The 17,549-nt window shown below is 37.2% G+C and overlaps 1 protein-coding gene across 7 annotated transcripts in view; it reads right to left on the reverse strand.

The window, feature by feature from the left end:
- Positions 1-13,191, reverse strand: part of CDK12 (cyclin dependent kinase 12) — a 69,474-nt gene extending 56,283 nt beyond the window's left edge. For all 7 annotated transcript variants that reach the window (XR_008530867.1, XM_054593685.1, XM_054593687.1 and 4 more), the window contains exons 1-2: positions 12,091-13,191; positions 6,372-7,250 (exon numbers count right to left, since the gene is read on the reverse strand). Coding sequence is in view for 6 of the 7 variants with exons in the window: in XM_054593685.1 (XP_054449660.1) it covers positions 6,372-7,250; positions 12,091-13,139 (1,928 nt within the window). In the remaining variant the exon portion in view is untranslated. The remainder of the gene's footprint in view (positions 1-6,371; positions 7,251-12,090) is intronic.
- Positions 13,192-17,549: the final 4,358 nt, after the last annotated feature.

Consider the following 17,549-nt stretch of genomic DNA (forward strand, 5'->3'; position numbering starts at 1 on the left):
ATTTTAAACGGGAAAAAAACCCTGTAATACAAGGTAAGAAAAAGGAGTTTATCAAAGTTAAAGATACTTGAATTGTGCAAAAAATACGGCATATTAAAGGAACAATAAAATTTTAAAAATATTATTGGTAGGTTCTTTAACAAAGTCTTCCTTTAATGTCCCTCCCAAGATTCCAATTGGATTTTTACTGAGATGAAATGAAATGCAGGAAGTAATCATCTTAAATTTGCAAAGTATCACTGCAACTCAGGGAGTCACCACACCTACGCTGTATTTTAGCCAGCAAAGATTTAAATAACAAACAAAAGCTCAACAATGTAAAAAATACTATATTGCTGAAGATGTGGGGAGAACTTGGAAGAAGAAATAAAGCTAAACTGGAAATCAAAATTAGTGAAAAATACACTTATTCTATTGGTTTGGATACAAAAGACAACCATATCTGACCCGTCAAAATGAATAAATAACCCTCAAACTAAAAATGTAAGGAGTAAGAGTCCAAGCAACTATTTCAGAATCATTAAAGCAGGTGAGGCAGAAGGTCTCTCATGATAATCAACAAATTATAGTAGTCAGTGGAAAAAAAAGAATGGCTTTTCCAGAGTAGATTAGAAACCTCAGTTTTGAGATCCAATTTTTTTTTTAACTATCTCAATTTACTTCTGAGTAAAGGAAGGATTTTTTGTTATGCGTGTCCTCAGAAAAGATAATGCAGCATAGTAATTCATGCCTACAAATAAAACCATCTTAGATAATAAGCCTTTTCTATTCCTTCAACATCAGAAGGTTGAAAAGAATCTGAGAATCCTCCACTTTTTAACAAGTGGTTACAAAAAAACATACTATTCTTTTTCTTTTAAAAGCAGATTGTGACTCGAGCACTACATTTCCATCACAAAACTTGCTCTGAGTTACCTTCGAACAGCTTTACAGCATGCCTACACAGGCTTGTAATTTTGCTACTCTAAAAAATACTTTTCTTTAGAAAACAAGCTCTATGGATAAATGCTCCCATCAAGGTGGTTTAGTTTAACACACAAATTTCTAGAGGCCAGGTATATACAGTTGGTAACTACAAGGGATGGAAGGCTTAAAAGTGGAACTTAGAAGATGAAACATACTCTTTCATGAACACTTTCAGAGAACCATAAAGAACAGTTCTAATCCTTGAAATGTACCCTTCTTAAAATTTTATTTATTGATTTTTAGAGAGAGAGAGTGGAAGGGGGAAAGAGGTAGAGAAATGACTTGTCCCACCCATTTAGGCCCCACCCAAGTGAGGCAAGTGATGTCCCACCCAAGAATCACTCATTGATTGATTCTTGTATGTGCCCCGACTGGGAAAATCAAACCTGCAACCTTGACATATCAGGACAACACTCCAACCAAGCTACCTGGCTGGGCTGCAATGTACTTTTTTGAAGCACACTGCTGCTCTTTGTGTGTGAAACAATCTCAAAAGCTACAACTTCCTACCAATTTTCATCTTTTTTTTTTATCATCACCCAAGGAGAGAAAGGAAGCAGCAGGAGTAGGGGAAGAGAGAGAAAGAAAGCGAGAGATGGAGAGAGAAACATCTATGTGAGAGAGAAACATTGACTGGCTGTGTACCCCATACATGCCCCGACCAGGAATTGAACCCACAACCTTCTGGTGTACAGGTCAATGCTCCAAACAATGAACCACTGGGCCCCAACTTTCATCATTTTAATCCCTTGTAAGTCAGAATAGAATGTAGATTAGTTTGTACCATATCAATCAGATGGAGTGCAAAGAATGACCTGGAACTCTGTTAAATTACAGAGAAGAGATGAACTTAACAACATTAGAATTTGCAATACAATTTTTTCTACCCTGGAAACAAGCCTATTAACGGGAAACTCTTGAGTAAGAATACAACACTGATTTTTAAATTTCCTCAATTTTAAAGACATTCAGGGAAAGAAAATTTATCACTTATCAACTGTCAGTCTCTTTTATTCCTCAAAAACTATTTATTTTTCAGTTACAGTTTACATTCAATATTATTTTGTATAAGTTTCAGGTGTACAGCATAAAGGTTAGCAGAATATTCTTTATAAATTTCAATTCTTCATGATTCAGAAATATATTACTTCTTGGTTCTGCTTCACTAGAATCAAAGTATGACTTCTCTCACCATCATTTCAAGTAAGTTCAATCTATGTTTTATATTTAGGTTTTGTTTTATCCAATGTTTACTTTATGAGTTCAAATATAATTTGCTGCTGTGAAAATATACATTGCTCTGGGGGAAAAAAATCAATTAGCACATTTTTTTCCCCCCAAGAAAGAATGAATATTTGACAGGATGTGTACATCCTACTAATTCAGAGCATAAAAGTAGAATACAGGTCAAATCTTGTTTCAACAAATTTCAATGTTCCAAAACCTTGGAATAATGATGGCACATAAAACTTCAACACAACACTGTGTTCAGCCTTTACTATAGGGAACTCAGTAAAATATAGATCTATATAGTGCTGAGGACACATGGATGTCAAGAGATTCTAACATAGGGAAGTAGATATTGAACATCAAAGTCATTACTTAAAAACTCAATAACAGGAAGTGCTAATCTACTTTAATATCAGTACTTCCTGGGTCCCCATTTATACCTGTAGACAATTCACACATATGGTGAGTAGGCTGCATAATTTTCATGTATAAAAATATACAAAAAGTTGCCAAGCTCCAGGACTGTCCAAAGTTTAATAGTCTCTTTGAAATTTATAGGATTTAATCTGTACACTGTAAACACCTCTAATAAGTTTTTATTGTTAAAAAAGTATGAACTTTTATTATATAAATTATTTAAAACAATTTCTTCATAATTTAAAAAGTATAAACTACTTTACATGTGATCATTTATCCTCTTCCCCTTAAGGCAGGTTGTTTAAAAAGTGATTTATTTCTACAAACTTCAATTAAAATTTGAGTTGACTACATTAAAAACAGGGACCAAGCATTCTATTACCAAAATCCTAAATCAAATTTGAATGTTCATACAGATCCTTTTTTCCTATGAGATCAATACTTTATAAACAGCCTTTAAGAATAGTGTATACTCTACGGAAGTCTAGTAAACTCCAAATGAACAAGGCTATCAAAAAATAAAATACAAAAGATTTTAAAAACCTTATGTGGTTAAGTGAAAGTTTAAAGTATGCAGATGATCTCTTTAAAAGCAAGAGATCCTCAAGAATGACTATGTTCATGAAGAACATAATATATTAAAGTGGGTGTTTGGCAGCCTTTGCTTCTTGTAACCAAGATTTGTAAACCGTGAATCAGAAAGTCTTTTGCAATACCATTAGTTAAATTCACTCCTGCACTCCATCCACAGTTAATACACTCCTGCCCAATCTATATATTTGAAAGAAAAGTTTCATTTTTTTCCCCCAAAAAGATTTTAATTAAAAGAAGACAAATCCTCTAATACAAGCTTTATATAATCCACATGCCAAATGATTTAACTATATGGCCAATGTCATTTCACAAAAGCCTTGACTCTGGCTCCTTCAGTAGTTTTTACTTATTCATTCAAATAACCAATATTTACTGATTGCCTTCTGTGTTCTACGTGTAAAGAAATGCAGGCAATAAAAAGATGTGTATCAGTCTTGGCTGGTGTGGCTCCGTGGATTGAACGCCAGCTTGCAAACCAAAGGGTTGCTGGTTCGATTCCCAGTCAGGGCACATGCCTGGGTTGCTGGTCAGGTCACCAGTTGCGGATGTGCAGAGGCAACCAGTTGATGTGTCTCTCACACATTGATGTTTCTCTCCCTCTCTTTCTCCCTCCCTTTCCATCTCTCTAAAAACAAATAAATAAAATCTTTAAAAAGAAAAAGGAAAGATGTGTATCATATTGTCAACATTTGAAGTGCTGCAATTTCATATAAGATAGAGAAGACTAAGAGTGAGATCCATATGCAGCTTTTAGATTTCTTCTCGAAAAGTTTTCTTACATAAAAATTATTCTTCATGTGAAAAATAGGTGCAGCTGGTACACAGATAGTGGCACCCCCCAAAAAAATATATACACACATATATGTGGGAAAAAAAAACTTGAATTTAAAATTAATAAGAGTAAAAAAAGTGGTAGAAATCTTCATTTCCATTTTTCTACCTTTAATTATTTACTTGTATTATATGTTAAAAAAAACTAGTAATAACCATACATTTAAGAATTACACAGGATTGAAATACAGACACTCAGAATCAGAAGTTGATATATAGTAAAAAGTTTGTTCACTTCATTCTCTCACAAACTTTAAAAAATTTTTTTTTAAATATTTAATTTATTTATTTTTAGACAGAAGGGAAAAAGGGTGAAAGGGAGGGAGAGAAACATGAATGTGTATTTGCCTCTCACTCACCCCCTACTGGGGACATGGCCCACAACCCCTGAACGGGTCCTGACTGGGAATAGAAATGGAGACCTTTTGGTAGGTTTACAGGCTGGTGCTCAATCCACTGAGCCACACCAGCCAGGGCTCTCATGAACATTCTTAAAGATAGCCACAAATACTCAATTAAGCACTGAACAGTCTTACTTTACCCTTCATCCCCAATCTGAACTACAGAAATCCCTAAGTGCCCTTTATCAACATCACTCCATATCTGAAAATTTGCACTTTACATGACTCATGGTAGGTAGAGTCAATAGTTACTTGGTTAGCTAAATAAACATTTCAAAATGAAGATTCTTAGCTACACTAATATTTTTCTAGCCACTATATAAAATACTATTTAAATGAAGTTCTTGTGGGTAAATAATGGCCTATGGTCCCTTTGGATGATATTTAACTGACTATTTTACTTTTAAAACAAAAACTATAAAAACATATAGCCTGCATCTACAAGTATACTGTGTACCTCAAATTTTTCTACATAAATTTCAGATTCTATTATTTTCCTTTGTAATTCTTAGGATGTGGAAGAATTAATAAATACCTATTAGTATTTTAAAAAGCATGTGGAATTTTTTTTATAAAACCAGATTTACCAGCATGAATATATTAGAGCCATTCTTTTAAATAGTCCCATTTTCTTCCCTTCATTTATTGCACTTGTACCTTCTTAAAAAACACAGTGTAGTCTGGAAAAATATAGACCTAAAGGGCTGAAATGTATCACTGTTCAATTACCTATGTCACCTGGAAAGTAATGGAGGGCTGGGAATTGGTTTAGGATACAAGACCAACTGGTGCTTATTTTTGTGCTTACAACAGAAGTTCAGTGCAGTAAACTAAAACTCATATCCTAGAGAACAAGAGGGGAGGGTCTCAGGAGAAAAAAACAGTGAAACAAACACTGTCATGGCATATGTCACTGCTAAATCATGTTCGGTGGTACTTGCCTAGCTATTCCTGCCAAGGAGTTAAATAAACGTACTTCCTAATGCCTTCCATAAAATCAAGATTCATGCTTCATAATCATTCAATCAGTTCTTAATATTCAGAGGACACATTAAAATTACAGCTTTTCCTATAACCCAATTGTAAACTTATATTCTAGTTAATAAAGATTCTACATACTGTTCTTTTGCTTCCTACAGAATAATTGTATTTCTTTAAGCAGAACTTTTTGAAATAAACCTGGTTTATTTTTTTCCTAGATCAGGAGAAAAAAAAAAACAACCCAGCTATAAAAGACATTTTGGGGACCACTGAGAATATTCAATATTATTTATGTTATTGATACTATTAGAGACATACTGAAGTACTCATAAGTGTCAAATATCAGAGTGAATGTGGCAAAAAGTTAACAACTGGTGAATCTAGGTGAAGCATACAAGGGTGTTAATTGTATCATTCTTACAGCTTTTCAAAGTTTCAACATTGCTCCAGCTGGTATGGCTGAGTTGGTTGGAACATTGTCCCTTAACTGAAGGGGTGTGGGTTCGATTCTGGTCAGGGCACATTTCTAGGTTTTGGGTTCAGTCCCCAGTCCCAGTGAGTATGGGAAGCGAACAGGTGATGCTTCCGTCTCGCCTAAGTGTTTCTCTCTCCCTTCCTTTCTCTCTAAAAAGAAATGGAAAGATGTCTTTTGATAAGGATAAAATAAAAAATTTCAGTGCAAAAATTTAAGGAGAAAAACGCTATTGATTTTTAAAAACTGAATCAGAATTAGCCTTATCAGTAAACAAACTTATGAAAGTTACCTTTTATAATTCTTCCTAAGTTTTGTAACAAATAAGGACTTTTCCACTGCAAACTAATAAAAGGCATTCCCTACTCATAAAAGCATTCTAAATAGCCATGCACGAGAGCAGTTTTAACAAAGTTTGAGAACAAAAAATATATTACACTTAGATCAAACAGTCTTTCTCAGTTGACTGTGGGACTTACCTATCCATGTCATCTTCTCCAAGTAACAAGGGTGGGAGGGGCAGAGGAGGCAACGTTGATGTTTTTAGGTGTGGAATAGCAGCTGTTACAGATAATTGAGTCTTCATAGAAACCTGTACAGGGGGCTGAGAATTTGCCTGAGAGGACAGAGTAGATGTCCTTGGGTGAATAGAAGGGGGCAAAGTTGAAGTACTAGAAGCCTGACTAAATGCTGGTTGGCAAGGAGGCAGAGGTGGCTGCTGTGGAAGAGCTGGTAGTGGAGGTAAAGGTGGCAAAGGGGGTGTCTGAGGTGGAGGGGTAGTAGTTGGTAAAGGAGGTGGAGGAGAAGAAACTGTGGGAAGAGGTGGAAGGGTCTCCTTTTCTGATGTCTCTGTCTCTTTTGGAGTAACAATCTCCTCCTTCAACGCCATGGGTTTAGAGTCTTTTGTTCCCTGTACTTTCAAATCTTTAATTACAGGATGCTTCTCAGAGTTCTCATCCACCTTTACTTTCCCTGTATCTAAACAATTTTTGGCCTCTGCATTTAGATGTGTTACATTCACCAGTTCAGTATCTAGGGCAGATTTTTCCAATTTTAAACCTCTGGGTAACTTTTTGGACTCCAAACCTGTATCCTTAGCCTCTACTGAACTGTTTTCTTTTCTAGCCAAAATAATAGGTGAACCCTTGGATTCCTTTCCATCCATTTTTGCTGCAGCAGCAGCAGCTGCTCTTTCCTTCTTCTTCCTACTGAGTTCAGCTCCCAAGCTGGAGTTCAATGGAAGCCTGACGGGTGAGATACTGGAATGTCGACTGCGTGACCCAGATCGCTTCTTTTTACTATGAGAAGATGAGTGTCTTGAATATGCAGGACTTCTACTTCTAGACTTCATGGATTTCCTAATGGAAAAAGAAAAGGTAGTTTAATGAATATGCTCTAGCAATATATAGGGAAATAGATCAGTTACAGAGAACTGTAACTTAAAAAGCCCACTTTTGCCCTGGCTAGTGTGGCTCAGCCTGTGGACCAAAAGGCTGTCAGATCAATTCCCAGTTAGGGCACATGCCTGAGTTGCGGGCCAGGTCCACAGCTGGGGGCCTGCAAGAGGCAACTGTTCACACATCAATGTTTCTCTCCCTCTTTCTTTCTTCCCCTTCATCTAAAAATAAATAAAATATTTTTTAAAAAAAGCAAAACCCACTTTTGAGCCCTGGCCAGGTAAGCTCAACTGGTTAGAGCATTGTCCCCATGCACCACAGTTGTGGGTTCCATTTAGGGCCAGGATACATACAAGAATCAACTAATGAATGCATAAATAAGTTTAACAACCCAGCAATGTTTCTCTCTCTCTCTCTCTCTAAAATATCAATTAAAAAAATTTTTAAAACCCTACTTTAATCTAGCAATCTTAAAAATAGATTACATGTCAAATAATAATAAACCAATATTGGTTCATTAATTGTAACAAATGTACCATACTAATGTGTTAATAATGGGAAAAATGGGTGCCAGGACATATAAGAATTCTTTGTACTATTTTCACAATTTTTCTGTAAATCTAAAAACATTCTAAACAAGTTTATTTAAAAATTAGAACAAAATCCTGTATAACAATATATTTTAATCATACAACACTAAAACTTATTTAACTGAAGGAAGGCAGATTGATATTTTCCCCCATGTTTGTAAATACCTGTATTCACAATATTTACTTTTAGAATTTTGGTTTAAATTTCTGATAAAATGAAAATATTAAGTCATACTTTATACTAAAGATGGGTTATATCAATTAGGAAATTAAAAGTACCATAACTAAAAAAAAAATTAATAAAAGTACCATAGCTAGCATGCCTCACCAAAATGTAAATTTTTTTTAAACTAGAGAACTATTTCATTTAATAGAAAGATCCCAGGAAAAGATTATTTTGTATCCTCAGTTTATAATTAGGTTGTGCCTATACTAAACAAAACCCCAAAGATACAAGAGTTAGAATTTAACAAAATCTATAAACTGGAGAAACTGTCTTACCAAAATCATTTATTAGAAGTTCCCAAAACAATAATGGCTTCCAGTATTTCCAAACATAAAATGATTTCTAATCAATTTTTTAGGAACTTGTAAAGCAAGGTGGTTTTTTTTTTTTTAATTTTTATTTTCAAATCCTCACCCAAGGATATATTTATTGATTTTAGAAGAAAAGGGAGAGAGAGAAACATCAATCGGTTGTCTCCCGCATGTGCCCCAACCAGGGGTAGAAATCACAACCTACTTATGTGCCCTGACTGGGGAAGCCCTGCAATCTTTTTGGTATACGGAAATGACACTCCAACCAACTGAGCAACTCAGCCAGGACAAGCAAGGTATTACTGCATGTTCAATTTATTTTCATTATTAAGGAAGGATTGGGAAGTAAAATCTAATCTATGAGGCAGATTATTCTAAATTGAAATCCAACCCTTATTAATTCTTTTTGCTTTTTAATAAAGCATAATGTGCTTAGGCTTCAAGGTGAAGGGTGGGGGGGTGCAAAATTAGCACCAAAAGTGTAACTGAACAAAACATAATTTGCCCAGTAGTCTGAAACAAATTGTTTCCATTCCAGATCTTCAGTATCTCCCTTCATCTTTAATCACTGGTAAGACTGGCATGAATTAAAACGTTTCAAAACAAATAGCATATATCTATAGGGGAAACAACTCACATGATGTTAACCGTGGTTTTCTTACTGTTTTTTGGAAGTGTGCTCCAAAAGCTTAGTTAAAATATAAAGTTGTTATTAGATTCAAAGTACTCAAAATAATAATGATAATATATATATGAAATAAGGATACAAACTAATGAAAGTAGTTAAGTAGATTTACCAAATACCCACTTACCTTTAAGAAAACTAATACTTCCTTTGTAAAAAACTGGCTGAAACAAGAGGTTTTCTCTGAATTATAGTTGGGATAAAACTAATACCTCTATCCCAGGAAAAACTTCTAAAATCCCAAATATTAAGTAATGTCAGAGACCATGCTATACAAAGCATTGTTTCTATAATCTTTCAGCATGACTAAATCCTAAGGAATTTTGCTAAACATCCTTGAATTTCTGAACAGAAGCCTACTGTTAATGGGACACCTGGATGGCCATATACTTAAGGTATTTTTATGATACAAATGCTGTATTTGAGATCCAGACACATTCAAGGAAAAAAAAAAGGGGGGGCAGGGTAGTGACAACAAATGGGTTAATTCAGGCAACAATAAAGAATTTGTCTTCAAAAACAAATGTATTTTTCCCCTGAATTACGTTAGGTTCTACCCATCTAAAATAAAGTTGCTACTCTTAATCATTACTAATTTGGTAAATGAAAAGACCTTGCGTTTCTGCCAAAGCATTTTGTCTTTTTAATTCTGACCCTCCACTGTAGGGGGTAGAGGGGTATTAAGGGGACTAAATGGTAATGTTAAAAATAATAATAATAATTTTTTTTAAATCATTAAAAAATAAAAATGTTGACTCTCTCCCAAGGAAAAAACACAGAGAATACCATAGAGGAGACCTGTATGTTCCTCTACTCTTACTCTAAGACATTTTTGTACTTAACTGTTTGAATTCCAACAAATAAGGAAAAATATGTAATGCACAACACAAACATATGATGCTCTTTACCGACCAACTAAAAATGCGCACGCGACTCCAGGATTATTATGTAGTGCTTCTAGTTGTGTCCCATACCATTATAGTGTGTCTCTTCTTTCTTGATTTTTTTCTTTTTACCATTTCTGCACTAGTTCCAATTAAGTGAATAGGAGAACTTGAGATATGAAACCAAAAGGAATCATTGCAAAGCCACAGTTCTTACTGAAGCTTGTTTTAGTGTTTTAACCTCAATACACTTCTGTATTCCCAAACCCCACAACAATATAAATTCTCAGAATAGCCTTATTAAACTACTCCCTCAAGAAGACAAATATTCTGAGACTATTTCCTAGGGTTCCTTAAAAAACTAAGCAACTTTATAAATGGTATACATTTAAGACATCCATTTCCCTGTATATAAATTTTAACTCTCATTAGTTAGTGAACTCTAGCTAATGGTATACCTATGAAAGCATTTATAGAGATATATACTGATGTCAGCAACTTAGAAATAATCAAAACAAAAGATGGACTGATGGAGAGATGGATACACGTAGACACAAAATACACAGCAAATATTAATTGCTGAATATAAGTGGTACGAAGTCCTGGCAGGTTAGCTCAGCTGATTAGACCATCATCCTAATACACCAAGGTTGTGGGTTGGATTCCAGGTCAGTGCACATACAAGAGTCAGTGCACCTACAAGAATCAACCAATGAATGAATGCATCAACAAATGGAAAAACAGAATCAATGTTTCTCTCTCTCTAAAAAAATCAATAAATAAGAAAAATTTTTAAAAAGAATAGAGATAGTACATGTATGGGTCCTCACTACAACTCTTTCAACTTTTCTGTGTTTGAAAAATTATAATAAAATAAAGGCAAAAAGACTAAGGAACTTCAGATCCTGACAGCTAGGAACTCTGAAGCTTGATCAATTCAAATTAGTTTATGAATAATTACAACTTTAAGTTAGCAAAAATTACTTACATTGACATATAAAAGATATACATAAGTTTTTTTTCAAATTAGAATACTTTCTCTATTAGTACTCAACATTTTCCTTTCTTATACAATTTACTGACTTGCTCCAGGTACCAGGCACTGTGATATGAACTTCATATTTACTAATTTAATTCTCACAAAAACTCTAAAAGTTGGTAGTTATTATTCTCATTTTACACATGAAAAAACTCAGGCATGGAAAAATTAAAGTATTTGCCAAAGGGCACAAAGCAAGATTAAGATTCCACTCAGGTATAACTCTAAAGCCCATGTTCTGCTTTTGTGGACAAAAGTAAGTTCACAAAGAGGGAGGTACATCTCATCATGTGCAAAGCAAGAACACAGTTTCCCATTCATTCTACCAATTAAATTTCAGACTAACATGCCTTTCTTGCAAAAATAACGCAGTAAAGGTACTAGTGCCATTTTTTAGAGAAAGATTTTGAAAACTGCCATGGTCAATGGTGACACTGTAAAGAAAATCAAATTATGACTGGAACCAATTTCTGCTACGCTCTACCATCAAAAGGAAAAAGGACTAATCAGCTGAATATCAACTAGAAATATCTGTGAAAAGATAGCAGTCTTTTTTAAGCTATTAAATTATTGTCAATTATGAAATAAATAAACTTAAGTTTGAAGACTCAGTGAACAAAACAAATGGTAGACAACCTAGGCAAACAGCCTCAAGATAATTCAAATGAAAACTTGTCTCTAATCAGATCCAATGAAGTCTAAAGCACTAATACCAATGTTAACTTAAAATTTTAAAACAAAGCAACAAAAATAGCTAGATAAGCTTTGGAAACCAGTATCAACTCTATGCATTTAATAAACAGAATTCCATGATTTTTCTTACACAGGAGCTTATAGCTGAAGATCCTGCCACTGGAAGTACCTACCTTCAGCAGTTTTAGGCATGTAACTTTCTCCACTCTTCAAATTCTGGGTTCAGAGGAGACCAGATTCACTCACTTGAATGACTGGCCAATAGTAAAGTGTTCTTAGTCAATGAACAACGGAGACTTCCACAAACATTGCTAATTGCCAATTCCTCATAACCCACCCTAAGACAAAAAGGACTGTTAGACAAATAGCTCACCTGGGAAGTGGACTCCGACTCACGGAACGTTTACTGGTGAAAGGGCTGCTTGATCGCCTTCGACCATAGGGACTAGGTGATCTCCCACTGTACGAGCCACTCCTTTCATAACTGGACGACCGTCTTCGGCTATAGGGACTCACAGACCTCTGCCGTCTACTGTAGGGACTGGGTGACCGGGTGCTGGACTGGTAGGCCGAAGGCTCCTTGTAAGGTGGGCTAATAGACTGCCTTCTTGAGGTACTTCCAGGACTCTTCTTGTATGAGTCATAATTGCTGGAGGTGTGAGATCTTGGGGGACTAAGGTCATAATCTTGGCCATAAGAAGCTCCCGAGGGGCTATCATCTTGCTTGGGGCTGTCAGACCATTTCCTGTGGGGACTCCTGGATCTCCGTTTGGGGCTGTCCACTGTTTTATAACTTTTGGGTGTTTCCCTTTTCCGATGACTTTTACTCCGGTCTTTGTGCCCAGACTTCAACTCACGTTCTTTCCGGGCCTTCTCCTTGTGGAGTTTGGATGACCTGGATTCCTTGTTGCTGCCGCTTTTGGCGATCTGTGCCTTCCCATAGTCATCATTTTCCTCATTTGAACGTTTTGAACTTCCTGATATCCGGTCCTTCATCGATCCCGACTTGCTTGAAGCTTCCTGGTTTTTTTCTTTTTCTGTCTGTTTACTTTTTAGTAAGTCCCGGGAACGTCTGTGCTGGTGGTGACGATGTTTGTGCAAGCGGTCACTTCGATCAGTTCCACGACGTTCATCATTCTCCCTCCTGTCTACTTTGAAGACAACGTCGTCAGAGAAGGTATCCGAATCAGAGCTGATGTCATCATACTCCACCAAAGGTTTGATCATTGCACCCAAAGGTGCTGCTTCGGGGGTCACCAACCCCATGTCTTTGGAGTGCTTGGACTTGTGCCGCTTGTGTTTCGATACCAAGCGGTGACGCTCTCTGCTGTTGGAGCTGCCACCTCCCGATGACGGCTGCAAAGTTCCAGAAGCTCCTCCACTCCCGTCCTTCTTGCCCCCATGTCTCTCCGGATTGGGCATCCCCTTTCCCCTGGCCTCAAAAAGGGGAAAAAGTTCCCCAGCACTCCAAAAAGTAGCCCCCACCCTCCCCCCAACCCCAACCCCAACCCCACGCCTACCAAAGCGCCCCTAGAAGGGGGTGGGGAGGGAAGGGACCGTAGCGCAGGCTCCTCCTCCCTCCCGACTCCTCGGCACCCTCCTACATGAGGTGGGGGGGGAACGAGCCAGGGAAGAAATGAGAGTTCTTCAGCAGTGGAGTTGCGAGACGACGGGCAGCCGCGCAAGTCCGTTTGCCTTCCTCCCCACGCGGAGCCAATCCTCAGTCCCGGGGGCCGAGGAGGTCGAGGAAGTAGGAAGCCGACGGCCCAGGGCTGTAGGGCCGACTTCGGCTGTGAAGCCCTGTGAGGACTGCGCGGGCCTTCCCCCTATCCGGTAGCCCAGCTCGGGGTGGCTTCCTGTCGTTCGGGTTCCGCGGCCTAGGTGCCTCACACCCCCTTTTGTCCCTCGCTCCTGAGGGAGCTCCTTTTCCTGCCTCCGCCTCACCTCAATACCTCACACACTCACTCGCTCCCTCACACAGACCCAGTCACACACTAGGTTAAACCGAAACGGCACTTCGAGGAGGGGGAGGGGCAATCCCAACAAATATCGCGAGAATACCAAGCTCGCGGTATTTCGTGCTTCCGTTTCACCTCTCTCTTCTTCTTGATCCAAAGGACGCGAGAGCAGGCACCGAGGACCAAACGCGATCCTCCGTATTCTCGCGATAAGTTCCTCGCTCTCCCATTTGATCAAAGCTTTATGGAACCGGAGTTAGGAGATTTTTTTTAATTCAAAACTTTATTGATAACTGAACAAATAGAGACTCCAGCGCAAACTAATTTTTTCATACCTTTTAACTACCAGGAATGTTAGGACAAAGATCTCAAGGTCTGAGTGGTTCTTACTAAAACAGCTACTCTTGCTGTTGAAATGAAGCGCAATATTTTGTAAATCAGCTGTAAAAACAGAGCCCAGATCGGTGTGGCTCAATTTCTTGGTTGTGCTGTGCAACGCGGAAGGTCCCTGGTTCGATTCCGGTGAGGGCACGTGTCTGGGTTGTGGCTTCATCCAGGCAGGGGTGCATGCGAGAGGCACCCGATCCCTGTGTCACTCTTGCATCCATGTTTCTTTCCCTCTCCCTCCTATCCCATCTAAAAATAAATAAATAAAATTTAAAAAAAAATAACAGGAGGAGCTTGATAGGACATCAACCAGCCAACTGCAAAGAAAAAAAATCAACAGTGTGATTAACCACAATGGCTAGGCTTGGGGCTTGGGATATGTATCCCCTGTCTTCTTTGTACTTGCTGCAAATAAATAAAACTACCTTGGGACCTCTCATCTTGGACTATAACACTTCAAGCCGCGAGCCCCTTGAGTTCGGTAAAAGAATGAAAGTATTGTCTACAGGACACAAGGCAAATGTGGGGACATTTCTTCTCAAGTCCCTAAATATTAGCAATGCTTACAACTTATATAGTGTAAAATACGAGCATTACCTTTAATTCTCACACCGCCCTGCAAAACAAGATAGCCTCATTCTTATTTTACAGCTAAGGAAACCCAGACTCAGAGAAATTAAATAACTTACTCATGTTAATAAAATTAGTCCACCAAGTGCTGAAGATGAGATTCACATTCATATCTGACTCTAAAGCACAAGCTCTTTTATTGTGTGGCTCTCTCGAATGGGCTTAAAACCTAAGAAACTGAAAGCTCATTGCCTCTTGGGATCATCTATGGCTCTTCTGGAATTATTTAGCCTTTTATCTTCACACAGTTTATAACTATGAACAAGAAAAGCATAATATTTATGCACAAGAAAAGTAGCATCTTACATCACCGCTTATTTTTCTTATTTTTTGAAACTCCTTTGCACATATTCACTCATTCCATCCTTACAACAACCCTCTGAAATAGGGTTGTGTATGATAGGAAACTAAGGCACAGAAAGGTTGTGACTTTTCCAAACGTATTCATTCTTTTCTTCAACAAATTTACCTGTGAGATTTTAAGGCCTTTATCTGTGTAATAGTGCCCACTAAGGGCCCTTAAAGAAGATGTAGACAATATATTCATACCAAAGATGTATCATGAGAATGACACAGAACATTGCCTAGGATCAAAAGGAGGATGGATGTATTAAGAGAAAGCTTTATAAAGGGCATTTGAGTTAGGCCAAAAAGAATAGATAGGATGTGTGTATGCAAAGATGGGAAGGTTGACCAGAAAATTGAGCTAGAAAACATTCTAAATGAAGATAAAAAGGTCCTCTCTCAAAAATCACTCCCTGAAAATGGTCTTGTTGCTTTTGGTTACATAGGTACTAAAAAAAAAAAAAAAGTTTTTGCTTTGTACGTTTGAGTCTATAAATATTGACTACAAATGAAAAGGACCAACCTTTTCATGACAACTTTTTAATTATCCATGGAAGTAGTCAAACTAATGCAATCAAGACAAAAGAAAGGGAAAAACAAGGATAGAATTAAGTACTGGAACTCAGGTGTGGTAACTTTCCATCACTGCTGCAAGAGGGCCTGGATGTAAAGCCCACCCACAAGTGTCTGACATGGTGGTAGATGGCATGAAATTTAATGGACCAATTAGTGAAATGACTGGCCTACCTTATTAAACTGGCAAAATTACTCTTATTTTTTTTCTTGTGAGATCAAGCTTTTGACCCAGATATATCCACACACACAGTATAATGGAAAAGTGGGGATGGCAGAAGGAATTAGGACAATGTGTCAAATAGCTCTTGAAAAATAAAATTCATCATCAAAATTAAACAGTATTAATCATATTTATAATTATTAATTATCTGCTTGTTACCTATTGAAACAGACTACAGGCCCCTAATGAATAAATGAATAAATGAAGCTTTTTACTGAATTTTTATGTCTTATATTTTTATACCACTTTTCGATTTTCTACAGAACTCTTTTAAGCCTGTCAATAAATATCAGTGGAACCAATAAACCACCTGGTGTGATGGCCATGATGGATATTATTATAGTCATCTACTAAAGGATAAAGCTGACACTTAGAAGAAGTTGGAGCATGTTTACACTAAATGTAGTTAGTACCAGGGGCAGGGAGAGCTCTTTAATCCTAGGCCAGCACTCTTTTGACTGTACTACACTTTCTGTTATTGATGGAAAAAATTCTATTCTAGGAAATCTCAGACTGTGTCCAAATTTTAAAACACAAAATTTACTCTCACCTACATGGTTTGGCCCAACAACTGGTGAGTAGAGTACTTTTGTAAAATAAGGGTTGCTTCACTCTATGGAAAAACAAACTCAGAAATTCTAAGACAGCATGATTTAGTTTATTTGCATGACATCCTAGAGCAGGGAGTCAGGGCAGCTCAATGAACCCCAAGATAATCAGTCTAGTGATAATTATATTTTCCCTCTAAATCCCCAAAGCAGCTCAGAAAGTTTCTGTTTAGGCCGTACACAGAAGAACTATTGAACTAAAATTACAATAATTTATTATCCCTCATTAAAAATTTGCCTATTATCCCCTTCTTGCCATATAAAAAGACTTTTCCTGTGTGCACCTTGAATGCTTTTTTTAAAAATGATTTTACTTATTTATTCTTTTAGACAGAGGGGAAGAGGGGGCAAGAGAGGGAGAGAAACATCAATGGGTGGTTGCTTCTCTTGATGGCAATCCCCTACTGGGGACCCAGCCCGCAACCCAGGTGAGTGCCCTAACTGGGAATCAAGCCAGTGACCCTTCAGTTTGCAGGCTGGAGCTCAATCCACTGAGCCACACCAGCCAGGGCTGCTTTTTTTTGTTTAATGACATGTCTTGCTTGTCTTCCTGAGTGCACATTTTCAACAGTGTCGTTTCACTTGCACTTTTAGATGAGAAATTATAACTTATTCTATTCTGTGACCCAAATTTGGCAAAGTTTACTTTATTTTTAAGATTTAAAAGATTTAAAATTTTCTACCTATACTTAGCACAGACATCACTGTTTATCTGTACAGAGAGCTTCCATGAGGAAGAATAGCTGTGTATCTAACATTGATACTTTAGGTATCATAATAAAGTAAAAGCTTTTTGAGTACTTAGGATTATTGTGACCAATTGTATCTGCAGAAGTACAAATCGGATGAGCCCCATCTTGGCCAGGTAGCTCAGCTGGCTGGAGTGTTTTCCCCATATGCCAATGTTGCAGGTTCCATTCCCAGTCAGTGCACATATGAGAATCAACCAATGAATGCATAAGTAAGTGCAACAACATATCAATGTTTCTCTCTCTCTCAAATCAATAAATAAAAAATTATAAAAAAATAGATGAGCCCATCACAGGCTGGGTCTGTGTTTTCATGTTTATATTACCAGTTCCTAATACACAAATATTAGTCTCCATAG

The sequence above is a fragment of the Pteronotus mesoamericanus genome, unplaced genomic scaffold, assembly GCF_021234165.1.
Source record: "Pteronotus mesoamericanus isolate MK-2021 breed Mesoamerican mustached bat unplaced genomic scaffold, CSHL_Meso_final scaffold_476, whole genome shotgun sequence".
NCBI lineage: Eukaryota > Metazoa > Chordata > Mammalia > Chiroptera > Mormoopidae > Pteronotus > Pteronotus mesoamericanus.